General features: G+C 39.8%; 1 protein-coding gene across 6 annotated transcripts in view; it reads right to left on the bottom strand.

Annotated features, from left to right (window-relative positions):
- The window catches only part of CDC14B (cell division cycle 14B), a 98,698-nt gene that overhangs the window by 45,529 nt on the left and 35,456 nt on the right, over positions 1-17,713 (bottom strand). For 4 of the 6 annotated variants that reach the window (XM_055309895.1, XM_055309894.1, XM_055309899.1 and 1 more), the window contains exons 2-4: positions 8,197-8,287; positions 7,564-7,639; positions 5,035-5,127 (exon numbers count right to left, since the gene is read on the bottom strand). In XM_055309895.1, the coding sequence (XP_055165870.1) occupies positions 5,035-5,127; positions 7,564-7,639; positions 8,197-8,287 (260 nt within the window). Of the gene's footprint in view, positions 1-5,034; positions 5,128-7,563; positions 7,640-8,196; positions 8,288-9,623; positions 9,947-17,713 lie in introns of those variants that run through there. The other 2 variants (XM_055309900.1, XM_055309897.1) reach the window with 2 other exon arrangements.

Here is a 17,713-nt window from a genome sequence, read left to right as displayed (position 1 = left end):
GTTTAGCAAATAAGTATAAGATCCACTGAAACTTCATTTAGATGATTTTAAGGCAGGTTATAAACATTTTCTTTTGTAGCTATTAATATAACCCTTGACTGAAAACTGTACTTAAAGGGAAAAGACCATTCATTCTGCCTTTTTAGTAGGAAATTGGTTTCAGGATAACCAGAGCCTCGGCTGGAAGAGGGGAAGTTCAATTCCCATAAAAGAAGTCAGCTAATAAATGAAGGATGAATAAAATAATTAGAAATTATGGTTTTACTGAAACTCAAATATAATTAATGATTGAGGCAAGTACTACTAACTGTTGTTTAAAACACTAAATATTGGGCTGCCTGGGTGGCTCAGCGGTTAAGCACCTGCCTTCAGCTCAGGGTGTGATCCTGGAGTCCCGGAAGCCTGCTTCTCTCTTTGCCTATGTCTCTGCCTCTCTCTCTCTCTGTGTCTCTCATAAATAAATAAATAAAACGTTTAAAAAAAAATAAAACACTAGATTCATGGTTGACAGGGTATTGAACATACAAATAGTTCCAAGATGATACCATACAGAACCCACTAAGTTATAAAGGAGAAAACCATACATTAAAGGAATTTGATAGCACCAAATCCAGTGGTCATTTTTAGCATCCATAATGGTAATTTAGGTATCATTTGTTTTCAGATACGATGCAACATATACTATTAATGCATGAGGCTATAGATTTAACTTCTGGTTCACAAGACATACAGAGAATGGAGAAACAAGTTAAAAAATACCACAAGGAAAACAACAGAGAAATTCGAAAAGTGGAACAGTCCATAAGAGGTCTGGTCTCATAAATCAGTGTTAGCAAAAAGGGACCATGCATGTGTGAGAGAGATTAAGGGCACAATAGTCACACACAATACATGGTCCTGGATTAGATATTGCTCTGGACATTTTAGATCAATGGAGGAAATATGAATATAATCCAGGTACAGAGATGATGGAGTATGTGCTAAAGTGGAAGGACAGACCACTGACTGAAAAAAACAGGTGATAAAACTATACTGGTGAACATAAAACATATGGTTATAGTACACACACATATACACATATCCTACTTGTATAAATATAAAAGGTTTCTTTTTAAGGAAAATTTTCTAAATTTTCAAAGGTATAAATGTACATGACATTTTTCACAACAAAATGACAAAACAAAGTTTCAAACTTTTACTTTCAGAATACTCTCTTCACTATCATGAATTTGTTTTGAAGGGCACTTGCTTTTCCACTTAAAATTTCACCTTTACTTCAGGGGCACCTGGGTGGCTCAGTCTGTTAAACATCTATCTGCCTTTGGCTCAGATCATAATCCCAGGGTCCTGGGATCGAGCCTCACATTGAGCCCCACATTGGGCTCCCTGCTCAGCGGGGAGGCTGCTTCTCCCTCTCCCTCCCCCTCAAATAAATACATATAATCTTTTTTTAAAAATTCACCTTTCCTTCAAATGACAGCTTAAATGCCACCACCCCCAAAATCTGGCTAGATAATAACCACTGAGTTATCACAACAGGGTAAACTGATGACTTCATAAAATGATGTGATATTTATCTTTCTGTAAGAAGAAAAATTCAGTTATCTTTTTTATTCTTCAACTATATAAAAGAATTTTACCTTCACCACAATTTGTTACCAAAGCTCCTACCATTCCAGATAGTTGGTAAAACCATTTACCAGGCCATATAACATGCAATACTTGGAAATACACAAAGACAAATGAATAGTAAGCCAATAATCTCACTTCTTCTGCCACAGATGGTACCTGACCAACTGACAAAAGGGACTAACAAAGCATGAGCGTATCAAACCTGTTTTAATAGTTGAGTATTTGCAAAACCTAACCTCCTCTGCTTTTAAGACAAAAAAAAAAAAAAAAAAAAAAAACAAAAAACAAAAAACAAGCCTGCTCCACACTCCGTATTAGGTCCTTTGGAATACATGAAGATGAAGAAGACATTCGTTTCAGAGGCCCAGAGTGTAAAAAGATGGATAGTGAGTCAGCTTATTGGGAATACTTTCTTACTGACAGTTCTTCCTCCAGATTTTTTGTTCTAACATTACCACACCATCTTCCACGTTAATCACTAAAAATCACTACTATCTCCAAATTCCTCAACAACCCCAAAAAATGGTTACGAAGGCTGCAGATCAATTTTAGGGAACTTTCACTCTTTCTAAAAATCTTTAATCAGAGGATTCAACAGACTTCAACCAGATCAAATTTTCACTTACTTACTTTGATATTTAATGTTTTGAGATATCTATATTATATCTTGACACTCCTCTGCTACTGATCAGTTTCCTTTCTCAGGGCCCCTGGGTGGCTAAGTTAGCTAAGCCATCTTGCCTTTGGCTCAGGTCATGATCCCAGGGTCCTGGGATCCAGCCCAGAGTCGGGGGAGGGGGGGGGTCCCTGCTCAGCAGGGAGCCTGCTTCTCCCTCTCCCCTACAATTCCCGCTCGTGCTCTCTTTCACACACTATCTAATAAAGAAACAAAATCTTTAAAAATAAATAAATTTCCTTTTCTTGGAAGTTTTTCTCCTGTCTTCCCACCTACCATCTATTTCAACTCCAAGCCCCTACTTTAGCCAGCCAGTCATGGCTGCAAAGACTTTTGCTACAGCCAAGAGCTGTAATCCTGCCAAGCTGGCTTCTTAACTAAGCAGAGGAATGAACTCAAGTGAATGTCCAAATTACTTACCTGGCACTTTCTTAACCAATCAAATCAGTGCCAATCTGAGAGTGTAAAATCCCGAAGGATTTCTAACTCTAAATATGTTAAATCTAGAAAAATAAACTTTTACATGCAAAAATGCAAACATAAACAAAGTCAAAAGACCAACAGCAAACTTAGAACAAATATGACAACAAATTTTCAGTAAATATGCCAAGGGGTCATTGTTTTTTTTCCAACAGCAACAAGATTGTTAAAAAGAGACTTCTTATTTATTAAATTATTAAGCACTGTTTTTAACAAAATCCTTGTTTCCCACCATGCTTGCAACAACCCTCTGAGGGTTCTTCACTGACGTCCCCATGTCTGGCTCCCTGTAGCCTTCTCCCCGTGCCCCATCTTGGGAACAGGTCATGGACCAGGGATGAATGACTGAGCCAAGAGCAGTGCAAGCAGAGCTGTGTGTGTTCTACTCAGGAGCACGTTCTCTTAAACGGAGTGTCTTCCTCTATTTTCTCCTGGATGGGTGAATATTTTCACTGTCACACTAAGGGCCATTTCTCCAGGATTCCCTTTAATATTTTACAAACCCCAAGAATTCTGGCTGCATCCCTTTTTCTGTAAAGCTGTCATGATTGATTCTAATCCATGGGGTCCTCTTCCCAGTGATGGGCTAAGTAATGGGACCACATGCCCCAGTTATTCAAAGAGCCACCTCTCCATACTCTTTTTCTTAAGAACTAGTCTAGGCTTTTTTCCCCCCTAAGAATTTTTCCTAAGCACAATACACAGCAGGAGAGATGGGAAAAACACAAACAAAAGCACCACATCTGGGTACGCTTAAGAAGTCAAATTTTAGTAGGCCTAATCTACAAACCTGTGTTTCACACATTCAGAGATGATAAGAAAACTTAGAAGTATCCCAGAAATATTTTTCTTTTTTCTTTTTTTTTAAAGATTTATTTATTCAATCATTCAGAGAGAGCAAAGAGAGAGGCAGAGACACAGGCGGAGAGAGAAGCAGGCTCCATGCAGGGGGACCGATGTGGGACTCAATCCCGGGTCTCCAGGATCACACCCCAGGCTGCAGCGGCGCTAAACCGCTGTGCCACCAGAGCTGCCCCCCCCTTTTTTTAAAGACCAGAAATATTTCTATCAACTACTTCTGTAAGCACTTGAAGAGGAAAATAAAAGCAAAAAGGCCCTAATTACATTTGTTAATGATTTACCTTAAACACAGAAAAGGAAATTAGTAAATGCTTAGGTGCAATTTCAGCTAGTACCACCAACCTCTGGTTTAATCACTATATATTCCAAATCATTAAACTATATACCAGAAAATAATTTTCAAAGGAAGGAAAGCATGACAGAGGCAAGCAGCAAGTTGGGGAAGAAAAAAAACTTATCTAAAGAATTTCAAAAACAATCCCCTAATGGTGGGTGGGAGTAGAAGACACATCCACTAGCTATTCTTCTTCCATCAATAGGGCAGCCAGGTTCCACACCAACAAACAGATAAGGGGCACTATTCTGGACGAGCTCTCAGCCTACTCTGGAAAAATTGTTGCTAAGGTATTCCCACAGATGAAAGTACTAGGCAGTAATAAAATGTGACTCTAAAGAAACAAAGATATTTCGTGATGCTTAAAATAAATGAAGTTTATGAGTCTTGTATAAACATTGGCTATTCCAAAGCATATTTTCCAATGATTCAACTAGACCTCTCGATGTCCTGTGTACCCTACGTAGCATGTACCCTTTTTCCTGTAACACGGACTCGCCATTATCTTCATGCTAGATGTTTTGATGAAAATGAAAAGAATCTGTAAGAATAGACCTAAGAGTCACATCTTAGGAAAAAAATCGCTTATATTCAAATTATAAAGCACTCTTACCTCATGTGCTGCACTTTGATGTTTCTCTAGAAAAAAATTTACTGGTCCTGGTTCTACTTTCACAACCTCACTAAATGATCATGGGTTTATAAAACAAAGCTTTGGGGGCTGTTTTTTCTAACCTTAAGTGCCATAACATATACAAAGGTCTTCCTGGGAGTTGGTCAATTTCTTAGAAAATAGACTTTTTAAAGAGCGGTTTTAGGTTCAGAACAGCAAACTGAGTAAAAAGTACAGAAATCTCCCATACACCCCATCTCCCCCAAAATGCACAGGCTTCCTGTTGGTCAAATCTTTAAAAGCAAAACACGTTCCTTCTGGAAAGAAATCAAGATACTATCTTAGAAAAAGTAATTTCAAAATTTCAATTGCTTTGAAGTAGCACCATTGGATGCATGTTCACTATGCAATATGTTAGGAAATCCATTAAATACTCACCATATAACATCCAATAAGGAAAGCAGCATTTGCTTGTTTTCTCTGATCAGAGCCAGTAAAATGAATAATTTTCTTCCTCATCATTGTGATGGACTATATAAAGATAAACAGCTGTTAGTATTCTCTTTTAATTTTGAGTCTTCAAAACTTCATTTTGTGATGAAGATAAATTCCAAACCTTACAATGTAAAAGCATTCATCTTAGCAAGATCTTGAAAATGATTGACTTTGATACCCCAAAATACCATGTACCTTCCCAAAAAAGACATGTTCTTGGACTGGGATGAAAGTACAGTTAAGGGGTTAGGGAGGGGACATGAAGAGATATATGCTTGGAGTATAAGCTCTGAAAGAATACATAAGATGCTGGAAAAGGCAGTGATAGGGGAGGCTTTTTCTGTTTTTGTTCTTAAGTACATTCCCCAAACCTTTATAATTAAAAGGGTATATTAAAACAGGCAAAAATAATTCATTCTGTTAGAAATCAAGATGATGAATGGGGTAGGAGGACAGGGTGAGGGTGGAGCAAAGACAACAGCATAAGTGGGTTCTTGTGTGGCATTGTTAATGCTCTGTTCTTGATTTGATGACCAGGATGGTAACCTATATTCACTTTGTGAAAATTCATTGAGTTGTGCACTCAAGATCTGTACCTATTGCTGTTACATACATTGTACTTCAATAAAAAGTTAAATAAAAAGGATATGGAATTTAAAAACCAAAAAAGCATATGATTAGTTAGCACCTCCTCACCTGTATTTCACTAACGTGAGCAGAAACAGATTCAGGTAGGCATAAGGAAAAGGATATATTCAGTTCAAAAAGCACATATTTCTTGGCTTCTGTGATTTAATGATGAACGTGTACATATTTTCCTTTAGTTGTTTACACAGCGTAAGAAATCAAGTTGATTTTAAAAAACAAAACCCAAACCCAACCAGCCATAGAGTAACACAAGAACAAGACAACTTTAATTCAAACTCAGCACACTTTTGTCACTAATTAGCAGGCAGTAGTATTTCATCAGGCTGGGTGGTCAACACCCTGGAAGTTGTTTTGCTAAATTATAGAAAGTTAAAAAAAAAAAAAAAAAGACCAATATACCAGTACATTCTTTTTTCAGTCAAAGGATAAAACGTGGAGTATAGGGGTGATAAAGTCTTTCAAAATTAAGCAAAGAAACACAAGTTGGGGGAGAGGGTATTTTTAGCTTCCCAGCCCTGTATGAACAAAAGATCTGCCATTAGCAACCAGAAAAGAGGAGGAGGGTGTGGACATAAATATACAAGGCTATAAATGCTTATACTCTTATTCAAGAAAAAAATAAAGTCCAGAAAGAAGAGTCTCCATCTCTACATAAATCTGTAGGGCAAACATATGGAATACAAAAAAGAAAAGGCAATCCTACTACTTCCATTCTGCAGATCAGTAACTCCTTTGACAAGTGCTTCTAACATTTATAATGGGGAATTTTAGGTTTGAGGCTCAAGGGGAAAAAATCTGCCTTACTCATAAATTTTTAATATGATTTAACTTTTAATTGAAAATAAATATTATTTCTTCTGTGTATTATTAGTATGGTAGGTAATCAATTGGGTAATGTTGTTTCCAGAATTTTCTATTTGAGAATTTACAGTGACAAGTTTGGAATTGCTAGGAACACATAAACACTTTTTATTGATGTCACCATAACTTACAAGTTTTTAAGATAGAAGAATGGTGTCTAAGTTCAAACTAATAGAAATACACTTTTGCAACTCTCAAACATGTTCTTAAAAAAACAGTGGCCCCTGCTTCCCTGGTGAGGGGAAGGTGAGGGGAAGGTGGGGTGAAGAGTCACGAGTAATACAATACCATGACAGATTAAAGATAGAATGGAAGTTGGGGCACCTGGGTGGCTCAGTTGGTTAAGTGTTTGCCTTCGGCTCAGGTCAGGATTCTCGGATTGAGCCCCATGTTGTGCGTGCTCCCGCTACCCCTTCTTTCTCCCTTCTTCCCCCCTCCTCCCCGCCCTTCCTCTGTCTTTGTCTCCTACTTGAGTGCGGGTTCATAATTCTCTCCCAAATAAATAAATAAAATCTTTAAAAAAAAGAATGGAAGTGAGATGAGCCAGTATCTTTTATTAATTTGCTAGCACTCTGTCCAAGTGAAGCAGAAAGAAGAACAATGACTAAAGCAAGGGTTCAGTCCCAATTAGATCAGACAGCAAGAGGTTTTATTTCATTAACCAATTCCTACTTTGGCTTTTCAAGTATCTGAGCATCATCAATCCAAATCAGAACCAAATGACCCAATCAATCTTAAACCACTCAGTCAAAACTGTGGAAAACAAACATAAATACTATGACTATATATAACAAAAATCACATGTATGTCCCAAACACCACTGTAGTGAGAAATAGGTGTTTTATATGTTATTGGTTTTTTAATGAAAAAAAAAAATAGAGGTATATTTTCCTTTATTTTCCCTCATCAGAATCAAGTTAACAATGATAACTTAAGTCAAATCTTAAGTAAAAAAGATTTTACCTTTAATTTCTTATTTATCTTGCAACAATATCTGTAAACCATTGCCAGATTGAGTGGTCCAAAATCTGCGTAGAAGCTTTAAAAATGAAAAACAAAAATATACATATACATTCTAGATCCTCTAAATATAAATGTCTTTTTGGAACTACAAGATCCAACTAAGACAAGAAAGCATACACCAAATTGTTATTGGTCATACAACTTAATGATACTGCCCTACTAGTGGCAAACTAGTGCTATTCTGGTAAATAACTCCTATTAAAAAATATGACAAAAAATATGACAAGTGCTACAATGCTGAAGTCTAGCCTCAATAACATCTGAATGAAGAAGCTGTTTTTCCAATGGTAAAAACACCACATCTTACTTATTAATATACTAGTTTATATCTCATTATACTTTAAACTGTTAGGATTTCAAATACAAGTTGTCAAATTTAGGAAGTTCCTTCATTTTGATATTTTCCCTAAGGATGTACTTTATTACCAAGGGCTATACTACCAAGAAAAAAAGCATTCTGCAATTATCCATCAACAATTTTTTAATTTTCCAAGGCTATTCTATTTACAAACATACCTTTAGATTCTTCAAAATAAAAAAGTTAGTAACAATCTTTTAAAAAGCAATACTTACTTCTCATATTCAAGTTCATTATCTATGCTGAAATAATGTACATTTGATGAACTCTTTGGTCTGCTGTAGAGAATGGCAAAACAAAGGCGATCTGCAATGGAAAAATTGCAATGTTCCTTCCTTCAGGTTATTAAAAAAACGTTTCACATATCATGATGCAACTCTTTTCAGATTAAGTCAATTTTTAAGTTTTTTCCATGCATAGTAAGGGTGCCAATGGGTAATTTCAAAATGTTCTGCTATTTTGGTAGGTAACATAAGCAACATTTTTAAAGGAGAAATTGTTTTTAACCAGAAATGTCAATAGCCATAAGTAATTTTTCACACAGCAACATGGCTAAACTTCTAGAGGAACCTCTCATTACAAAAGTCTAGTTCCCCTGGGCTAAGGAATTTCAGCAAAGGGCAGCATGCATTTGGTAGTTCGGCACCAACCTAGATTACTCGCGGTATGTTTTGCTAGGTTTTCAAGTCATCCTAAGAAGTCTTCAGTAAGAAATTCTGCTTTTTAAAATAGAAGCTAAAGAACGCTATCAAAATCGCTGTAAAATTAATGTTTATGGCTATAGAACACAAATGAAATAAACCATGTGTTTATTCAACTGTTCTTAGGGATCCCTACTTCTTGATTCAGAATCATCATTATTATTTTTTGTGTGTGTGATTTCTACAATTAGACAAATTACCATTACGAACTAAGCAATGAGAGGTGTCTCCAAGATGAGTGAGAGATGGACTTGTGTTGCGTAAACGCAGCTGGGCTCCATGGAGTTTAGCAAGAGTGCTCTGAGGCTGCACCCTTCCCCCACCTCACCCCAAGGTGCTGCCTGGAGATCCTAGGTGGAGCAGTCACCCACCTGTAGCACCTACTAGTGGCCATACGTGTGTTAGCAGAGCACTCACACTCGGATTGTAGCAAAGTCAAGGGCAGCCTTCAACATAGTAAAGAACAGAATGCCAGCTGGCATCCTTTCCCCAAATGGTAATTTACACAATTTTTGTCTGCGATTCAACGCTCACCGTCGCTGTCTTTATTTCCTTGCAAACTCCTCAACTGAAACGTCTTGCAACCAGACACTCAAGCAGCTGACGGAGCTTATTTCTTCCCCACCACGAATGACCCTTGGTCCCCGCGCACACAGTGACCTGGGATCTGACCCCAGGGGAGCAGAGGCCAGTTTTGTGGCAGCCAGGGAGGAGGACAACCGGGTGCCCCCCGCACGTCCATGCGGGTTCCCCGGGGCGGGGTCCTGGGAGGGCAGCACCCGCTGGCCCGACGGTGGGCGTGGGGGCCCACGGCAGCAGCAGGAGCCTCCTCGCCCCGCCCCGCCCCGCCCCGCGCCGCGTCCCTGGCCGGGCCGAGGCCCCGAGGCCGTCCCCCCAAACACGGGAGTGCGGGCGGCGCGCCCCCGCGCCCCAGCACTCACCTCTGATCACCTCCACCACCAGCGGGATCCCCGCGCCCTCCCGGCTCATGACTCCGCGGCATCGGGAAGGCGGGGCGGAGGTAAGGCCGGGGCGTCGACCCGGGGCCGCCCGCCGGGAGGGGAGGCGCAGCCGTGACCGCACCCCCGGAGTGAAACAAACAGAAAGTTGGAAGGGCGGCGCCCAAGAGCGGAGCACAGCGACGGCCCCGGCCCTCCTCGGGGCCAGCCCACCAGCCCACCCGGCCGCCTCGGCTCCTCTCGGACGGCACCACACGGAGGGCACAGGGCGGGGGCGCGGGGCGCGGGGCCGGGCCGGAACGGGCCGGGCCGGGACGGGGCTGAGCCTTGGCCGCCGTGGGGCCCCGCCGCTCTGGTCTCGAGGTCGGGCTGCAGCCTCGTCGGCGAGTGGCTCCGGCCGCCATTAAGAGGACACTCAGCGGAGAGGGACTGGGCGAGGGCCTGCCTGGGGCGCGGGGGCGCGGGGGCGCGGGGGCGCGGGGGACCTCCCGCAGCCACGCGCCCCGCGGCCGCCAGGGGGCACCACGGCCGGGACGGGACAGGCGGGGGCGGGGAGGAGTCGGAGTCGGGTGCTAGGCCTGGACTCCGCCGGCAGCTCGGCAGCTCGGCAGCTCGGGCCTCCGGGTGCAGACCCCGCTGGGCGCCGGCTCGGGGAGCGCTGTCCCGTCTCAAATCGCCTCCCGAAAACCGTTCAGGACGCAAAGGTAAACCTACAAACAGGCCAGGCGTTCCTCTAAAGCCTTAGATTTCGCCTCAGAAAAGCATTGGAATGGGTGAAAAACAAAAATTCGGACACAATACTAAGCATCTATTTCAAGTATTTTCTAAGTCTATGTTACTGTGTTAATCTCAAGTGAAAAAACTTAATGTCCCGGTTTTGCTATATGTACTGGTGCTGAGGCCGTGGGTGTTTTACATTTGCCCTACGGAAAAGTGTTGCTTTCTTTATCCATCAAAAAACTTGCAATGACTCTCCCTTACAGAGAAAGCCAATACAGTAACCACTCTTTCCCCCAAATCACTTATAATCTCCATACAGCATGCACATTATATCACAGTATATGCATCTTTTTTATCAGAAGGAAGCCTGCATACCTCCTAACCTTATTCTAAAATTTCCAGATGGATCAAAGATTTTAAATGTGAAAAACAAAACAATGAATTATTTCTGTACTCTTCAACTTGGCCTTTCTCAATGCAACAAAATATAAAAGCCATAAGAAGATCGACTATTAATGCACATTTTTAAAATGGTCTTCTTGGCAAATAAATCAAGAGACACAATGGGAAAAAAAATTTTTTTTAATATTTCTTTCTTTGCAAGAGAGAAAGAGAACATGAGCTGAGAGGAGAGGCAAAGGCAGAAGAAGCAGGCTCTTGTTGATCAAGGGGATGGGACAGATTCGGGGCTCTATCCCAGGACCCTGAGACCATGACCTGGCAGATGCTTACCCCTTGAGCCACCCAGGGTCCCCTGGAAAAATATTTTTAAATTCATCTCAAGTTGATACTGAACTTCAAAATAAAAAAAAAAATACAAACTGAAACTACAAGATACTAGTTTACCTCCAGACTGGCAAAAATCAAAAGAATTTGATAAGACATTGTGTTGGTGAGTCTGTGGAGAAACAGGCACTTTCTCTCACGTTTCCTGTGGGTACGAATATAAACCGGGACAACTTCCCTGAAGGGTAAGGAGGGGCAACTTGGCAGAAATTTTCAAGACTGAAGACTGGCAAGGTAGGGCGCACTTGGGTGGCTCAGCGGAGCAAGAGGCTGTCTGATTCAGCTCAGGTCAGGAGCTCAGACCTTAGGGGCACATTACCAGCTTCCTGCTCAGTGGGGAGCCTGCAGATGCCTCAGTCCCGCCACCCCTCTCCGCCTTGTGCACCTGTGAGCAGGCTCGGCTCTCTCAAGTAAATAAATAAAATCCTTAAAAAAGAGTGCCAAGATAGACTACTATTTAAATACTACCATTTCTACTGTTTATCTGAGTGAATGTAAAGCATATATACACATTTGTGTGACTGTGTATGAAACCCTGCATAGCAAATCTCTGGAAGGATATACAACAAACTGGTAGCAGTGGATGCCTTTTATAGGGGGAAACTGGGTGTCCAGAAACACAAAAGGGCAAGTGAGATTTATGCCTTTTAGAACTTACAGGTTTTGTACCATATATTACCTATTCAAAATTAAGAAGCTTTTGAAAAGTGAACGTGCAGGCTGACAATGTTTTTCCAAAGCCATCTCTTCATCATGATACAAAGCATACTGTAAGCATAGCACTTTGCGCACATTTAAAAAAGAGAAATAGTTTAGTAACTTCTTTTGATTTGTACCTATATGTACCTTGAAATCCAGTTTCTTTTAACAAACCCAAATAAAACTGGGAATACCTAGAAGGAAGTGGGGAAGAGGTTTTTATATATTACTGGGAAGAAAAAAAGAATCGCTGATTTTTGATATGCAATTGTCCTTGTAGAGTATATTCTCAATATTCTATTGTTAGCATATTGTAATTAACTGCTACAGAGACTAGAGTGCTACGATGAGAGCTATTTATTCGAAACCTGGAGCTAGAAACAGGGATCTTTACAAAGTTTTGCTTAAAGGTTCATGATTAAACTTATAAACCTACTGTAAACCCATGTATCTTCCATTTAATGTCTCTGTTGTCAAAAAACAGAAAACTAAAGTTTTAAAGTAATAAACCTTCTTGTCTATATATTATACATATCTGTCACATAATGTTGCCTCTCTTGCTTCTCTGAGAAATGAAGGAAATGTTAACAGAAACATTCAATATCCTTGTGCCAAAGTTGTCGTTCTTGATTTGGCTTTTCAGCCTCCAGTTTGCTACTTCTTCCTTTTATAACTATGTTAAATAAATGAAAAAACGTTTTCCTGCATAACAGCTGTAGATATATGGGGACGCCTGGGTGGCTCAGCAGTTGAGCATCTGCCTCTGGCTCAGGTCATGATCCCTGGGTTGTAGGTAGGATGAGTCCCACATCAGGCTCCCCACAGGGAGCCTGCTTCTCCCTCTCCCTATGTCTCTACCTCTCTCTGTGTTTCTCATGAATAAATAAATAAAATCTTTAAAAAAAATTGTAGATATTTGGGAATAATTAATCAAACAGAGGAGTATGTTCTAAACCAAGTGAGAAGTATATGGAGGAGTCAGGTGGCATTGATAATATGGTATATACCACTTTTTAACAGAAAAGATGACAATTTCTACTTGGGCCTCATAGACACTATGGACTTCCTACTATTTACCACTGGTACTGACACTTCACAGATCCTGGCAGAGCAGCTAGAGACATGAACAGCTTTCCTACAGCATAAGGGAGCTCACCTACAAGACAAGCAGAAAGGAGGATTCATATACCTAAGCAACAAAAAAGAACAGGTAAAAACATAACAAAACAAAACAAAAAAAAACAGCCTCCACCTAAACAATGATTGTCCCTGAGAGAGGACCAGCAGACATCAAACTCTCATCTGTATTATGATAGTTACACAACTTTAAAGGGAAGGAGTAACCAAGGGGAGCAGGGGAAGAAATATTCATCAAAGTACTGATTTAAAAAAAGAAAACGGGCATCTGGGTGGCTCAGCCAGTGAACCATCAAGCCTTTGGCTGGGGTCATGATCCCGGGGTCTTGGAATGGAGCCACACTGGGCTCCCTGTTCACTTCTCCCCCTCCCCCTGCTCATGCTCTCTCATTCTTTCCTGTTCATGCTCTCTAAAAATGAATATTTTTTAAAAATGTTTATAAAGAAAATAATGACAGCGAGCATAGAGAATTTAGTGTCACATACTGCATTAATAATAAGCTCTTTACAACCTATGTGGTAGATACACTACTGCTACCAACAGTGTATCTTCCAGGAAAGGAAACCTAACCTTAAAGAGGCCAAGTGCCTAACCTAAAAGCAAGGTCACAAAACCTGTAGTAAAGTAGCAGAATTAGGACAGACTATTAGACTGAAACCTAAGATTTTTAAAATCCCTGACTCAGAGCCCAGTCCTAATATCAAGCAAGAATAATTAAAACAATATGATTTTAGCACAGCAATCACTCCTATCATTACAATAACTGGAAATTCTGGCTGATGCCAAGATAAGAAAAAGAAATGAGAGAGACGAATTGGAAAGGAACCAACTGTCCTTATATATAGACAATGATTATCTTCCCCCAAAATACAAGAGAATCTGTAGACAAACTACTAAATAACCTAATAAACTTTTGCAAAGTTTCTAGGTATACATGGTTAACATACAAAAACCAAGAGTTTTTCTATATACCTGTAATAACCAATTATGAAATATAATTTAAAAAACCATGTGCATCTCCTCTGGAAAGGTAAAGCAGGTTTATAATTGAAAAAACTCACTATCACAAAGATGGTGATTACCCTCAAACTAAAGGCAATACTTACTAAAATCTCAATAGAGCTGATCCTAAAATTAATCTAGAAGACCACAGGGCCAAGAAAAACTGAAACCACTTTGAAAATGAAAAGGAAGGAGGTCCTTGCCCTACCAAATAGTAAAACTGAATTTAGGTACTGCAGTATTGGCCCAGTAAGAGGCCACATATGCGTGGAAACTTCACATACGGTGGAGATGGAATTATAGATCATTAGAAAAAGTTAAGAATACTCAATACACAGTATGGGGATAAATGGATGTGCATATTTCCAGGGATGGTAGGAGAAGATGGATCCTGATCTCGCATCATATGCCACCAGTCCCCCAAAAAGAAAAAAATCTCAGGTGGATTACAAGCCTAGATACAAAAAGAAAGCTTTAAAAGTTTTAGAATATAGAAAAGTATAACAGTGAAGGGATGGGTTTCTTTAAAAAACAAGACATAAAAGGTACCAACTATAAAGCAAAAATTTAAGAAATTTGGTCACATTAAGATTTAATGTGTCCCTTCAATACAAGACCCCATAAATAAAATTTAAAAAGATAATTCACACTAGGAGAAGGCAGGTACAATGCACAAAAGCAAAAGGGATTAGTATTAAAATTTACAACCAAATATAAGTGAAAGAGAAAAAAGCTAACACCCAAATAAATAAATGGGCAGAAGATGAGAGTAAGAAATTCACAAAAGAAGAAACAAAACTGTCCTTTTCTGATCTTCTTTTTAGGACGTACGAGTATGAGGATGGTTTTGGTCTATGCTATGCCTTGTGATGAAGTGCGCTAATTGTTCAGGAAAAGCTATGGCAACAACTAACCCTGAAATCTTAATGATTTAGTTCACTATGACAAAAGCTTATTTCTTCTTGGTGCTACATGTCCATCATCAGTAGGAGGGTGAAAGAGGCTGTATTCTACAGAGTCATGCAAGGATCTAGGATGATTACGGCTCCATCGGTCAGCAGATGCACCATCTGGAATTTACCCTGTGGTTGGTTGTCTGATGTGCCAGTGACTGCTTACATAAGTAACTCCAGTTGCCTGCAGACCTAAATGCAAACAGATATAAATCAACTCCCACAAATTTATCAGTAATAATGCCTACATTTTTTTATCTGTTTAACTCCTGTGTTCCTCTATCAGTTGGTCTGGAACTAAGTAAGGTAAGGAAAAGAGTAATCTTATCTAAAGAGATCCAAACATCCTCCCCCAATGTTACGTTAATCTCCATACTCACCTATTATTTCTGAAATATTTTATAAGTGAATTTTTTTAAGGGAAGCCATTAGAAGAACTATAAAGGTTTTCACACCTTCCAAATCACTAGAGCCAGAGACAATGAAACTAAGAAAATGTAATCAAGGCACCAAACAACTAGGAAAAACATGGCAAAGAGAAAACAGAATGAGATGGTAGAAGTCCAAATGTACTACTAATAATAAAATGTAAACTACTTAAATTCATCTCTAAGATTTTCCAGTTGAGTTTAAAAATATATGTTTAATAAAGACTACTAAAAGCCTTACAGAGAAAATTTAAACGAAAGGATAGAATATAGTACCTTATCTTATTACACTTTGCTTTACTGCACTTGACAGATACTATGATTTTTGCAAATTGAAGTTTTGTGGCAACGCTGCTTTAAGCAATCTCTTGGTGCCATTTTTTCTAACAGCATTTTCTCACTTTGTGTGTGAGTGTCACAACTTGGTATTCAATTATTTCAAACATTTTCATTATTATTTGATATGGTGACCTGTGATCTTTGATGTTACTACTGTAATTGTTTCGGGATGCCAAAAACCACATCCATCTAAGACAGTGAACCTAGTCAATAAATGTGTGTATTGTCTACTCCACCAACTAGCCATCTCCTCACCTCTCTCAGGCCTCCTTATTGCCTGAGACACAATGATATTGAAATGAGGCCAATTAATAACCCCACAATGGCCTCTAAGTGTTCAAGTGGAAGGAAGAATAACACATCCCTTACTTTAAATCAAAAGGTAGAAATTACTAAGATTAGTGAGGAAGGCATGTCAAAAGCTAAGGTAGGCTGAAATCTAGGCCTCTTGCACCAAACAACAGAGTCGTGAATACAAAGAAAAAGTTCTTGAAGAAAATATAAAGCACTATTCCACCGAACACATTAATGACAATAAAAGTGAGACAGCCTTATTATGGATTTGGGGAAAGTATGTGTGGTACTCCGTAGAAGATCACACCAGTCATAACATTCCCTTAGACCAACACCTAAGCCATAGCAAGGCCCTATCTCTCCAATTCTGTGAAGGCTGAGAGAGATGAGGAGGTTGCAGCAGAAACTCCTGAAGCTAGCAGAGGTTGTTTTATAAGGTTTACAGAAAGAAGCCATCTCCATGACATACAAGTCCAAGGTGAAGCAGCAAGTGATCCAGGAGATCTAACTAAAGTAATTCATGAAGATGGCTATACTCAACAACAGACTTTCAATGCAAATGAAATAGCCTTCAACTGGAGGATGTCATTTAGGACTTTCATAGCTGGTGAAAAAGCCAATGCCTGGCTTCAAAGGCCAAGCTGACTCTCTTCTTAGGGGCTAACATGGCTGGTAATTTTCAGTTGAAGCCACTGTTGCTTTACCTTTCTGAAAATCCAAGGGCCCTTAAGAAATATACTAAATCTACTCTGTGCTCTACAAATGGAACAATGGAGCCCGGATGGCAGCACATCTGTTTACAGTATGGTTTACTGAATATTTTAAGCCCACTCTTTGAAACCTACTGCTCAGAAAAAATATCCTTTCAAAATATTACTGCTCATTGGGACACCTGCGAGAGTCTGTCTTTGGCTCAGGGCGTGATCCCAGTCACGGGATCGAGTCCCACATCAGGCTCCCTGCGAAGAGCCTGCTTCTCCCTCTGTCTGTGTCTCTGCCTCTCTCTCTGTCTCTCATGAATAAATAAATAAAAATCTTTAAAAAAAATATTACTGTTCATTGACAATGTTCTGGGTCACTCAAGACCTCTGGTGGAGATGTACAAGGAGATAAACATGTTCACATCCGGTAACAAAACATCCATTAAGAAATACATTGTATAAGACTATAGCTGCCATAGATAGTGGTTCCTCTTAAGGATTTGGACAAGGTAAGTCAAAAACCTTCTGGGAAGGATTCACTTTATAGATGCCATTAAGAACATTTATGACTCATTGAAAGAATCATTAACATTCATTAACATTCATTAACTTCATTGTTGTCCTATTTTAAGAAATTGCCCCAGCCACCCAATATTCACAACCACCACCCTCATCAGTCAGCAGCCATCCTCACTAAGGCAAGATTCTCCACAATCAAAAAGATTTTGGGTCACTTAAATCTCAGATGATGGTTAGTATTTTTTAGCAATAAAGTATTTTTTAATTAAGGTATGCACATCAAGGGATCCCTGGGTGGCGCAGCAGTTTGGTGCCTGCCTTTGGCCCAGGGCACAATCCTCGAGACCCAGGATCGAATCCCACGTCGGGCTCCCGGTGCATGGAGCCTGCTTCTCCCTCTGCCTGTGTCTCTGCATCCCCCCCCCTCTGATTATCATAAATAAATAAATAAATAAATAAATAAATAAATAAATAAATAAATAAATATTAAAAA

This window comes from Nyctereutes procyonoides, unplaced genomic scaffold (assembly GCF_905146905.1).
Source record: "Nyctereutes procyonoides isolate TBG_1078 unplaced genomic scaffold, NYPRO_anot_genome, whole genome shotgun sequence".
NCBI lineage: Eukaryota > Metazoa > Chordata > Mammalia > Carnivora > Canidae > Nyctereutes > Nyctereutes procyonoides.
Note: the sequence above shows the minus strand (reverse complement) of the source record. Positions and strands in the feature narration are given on the sequence as shown.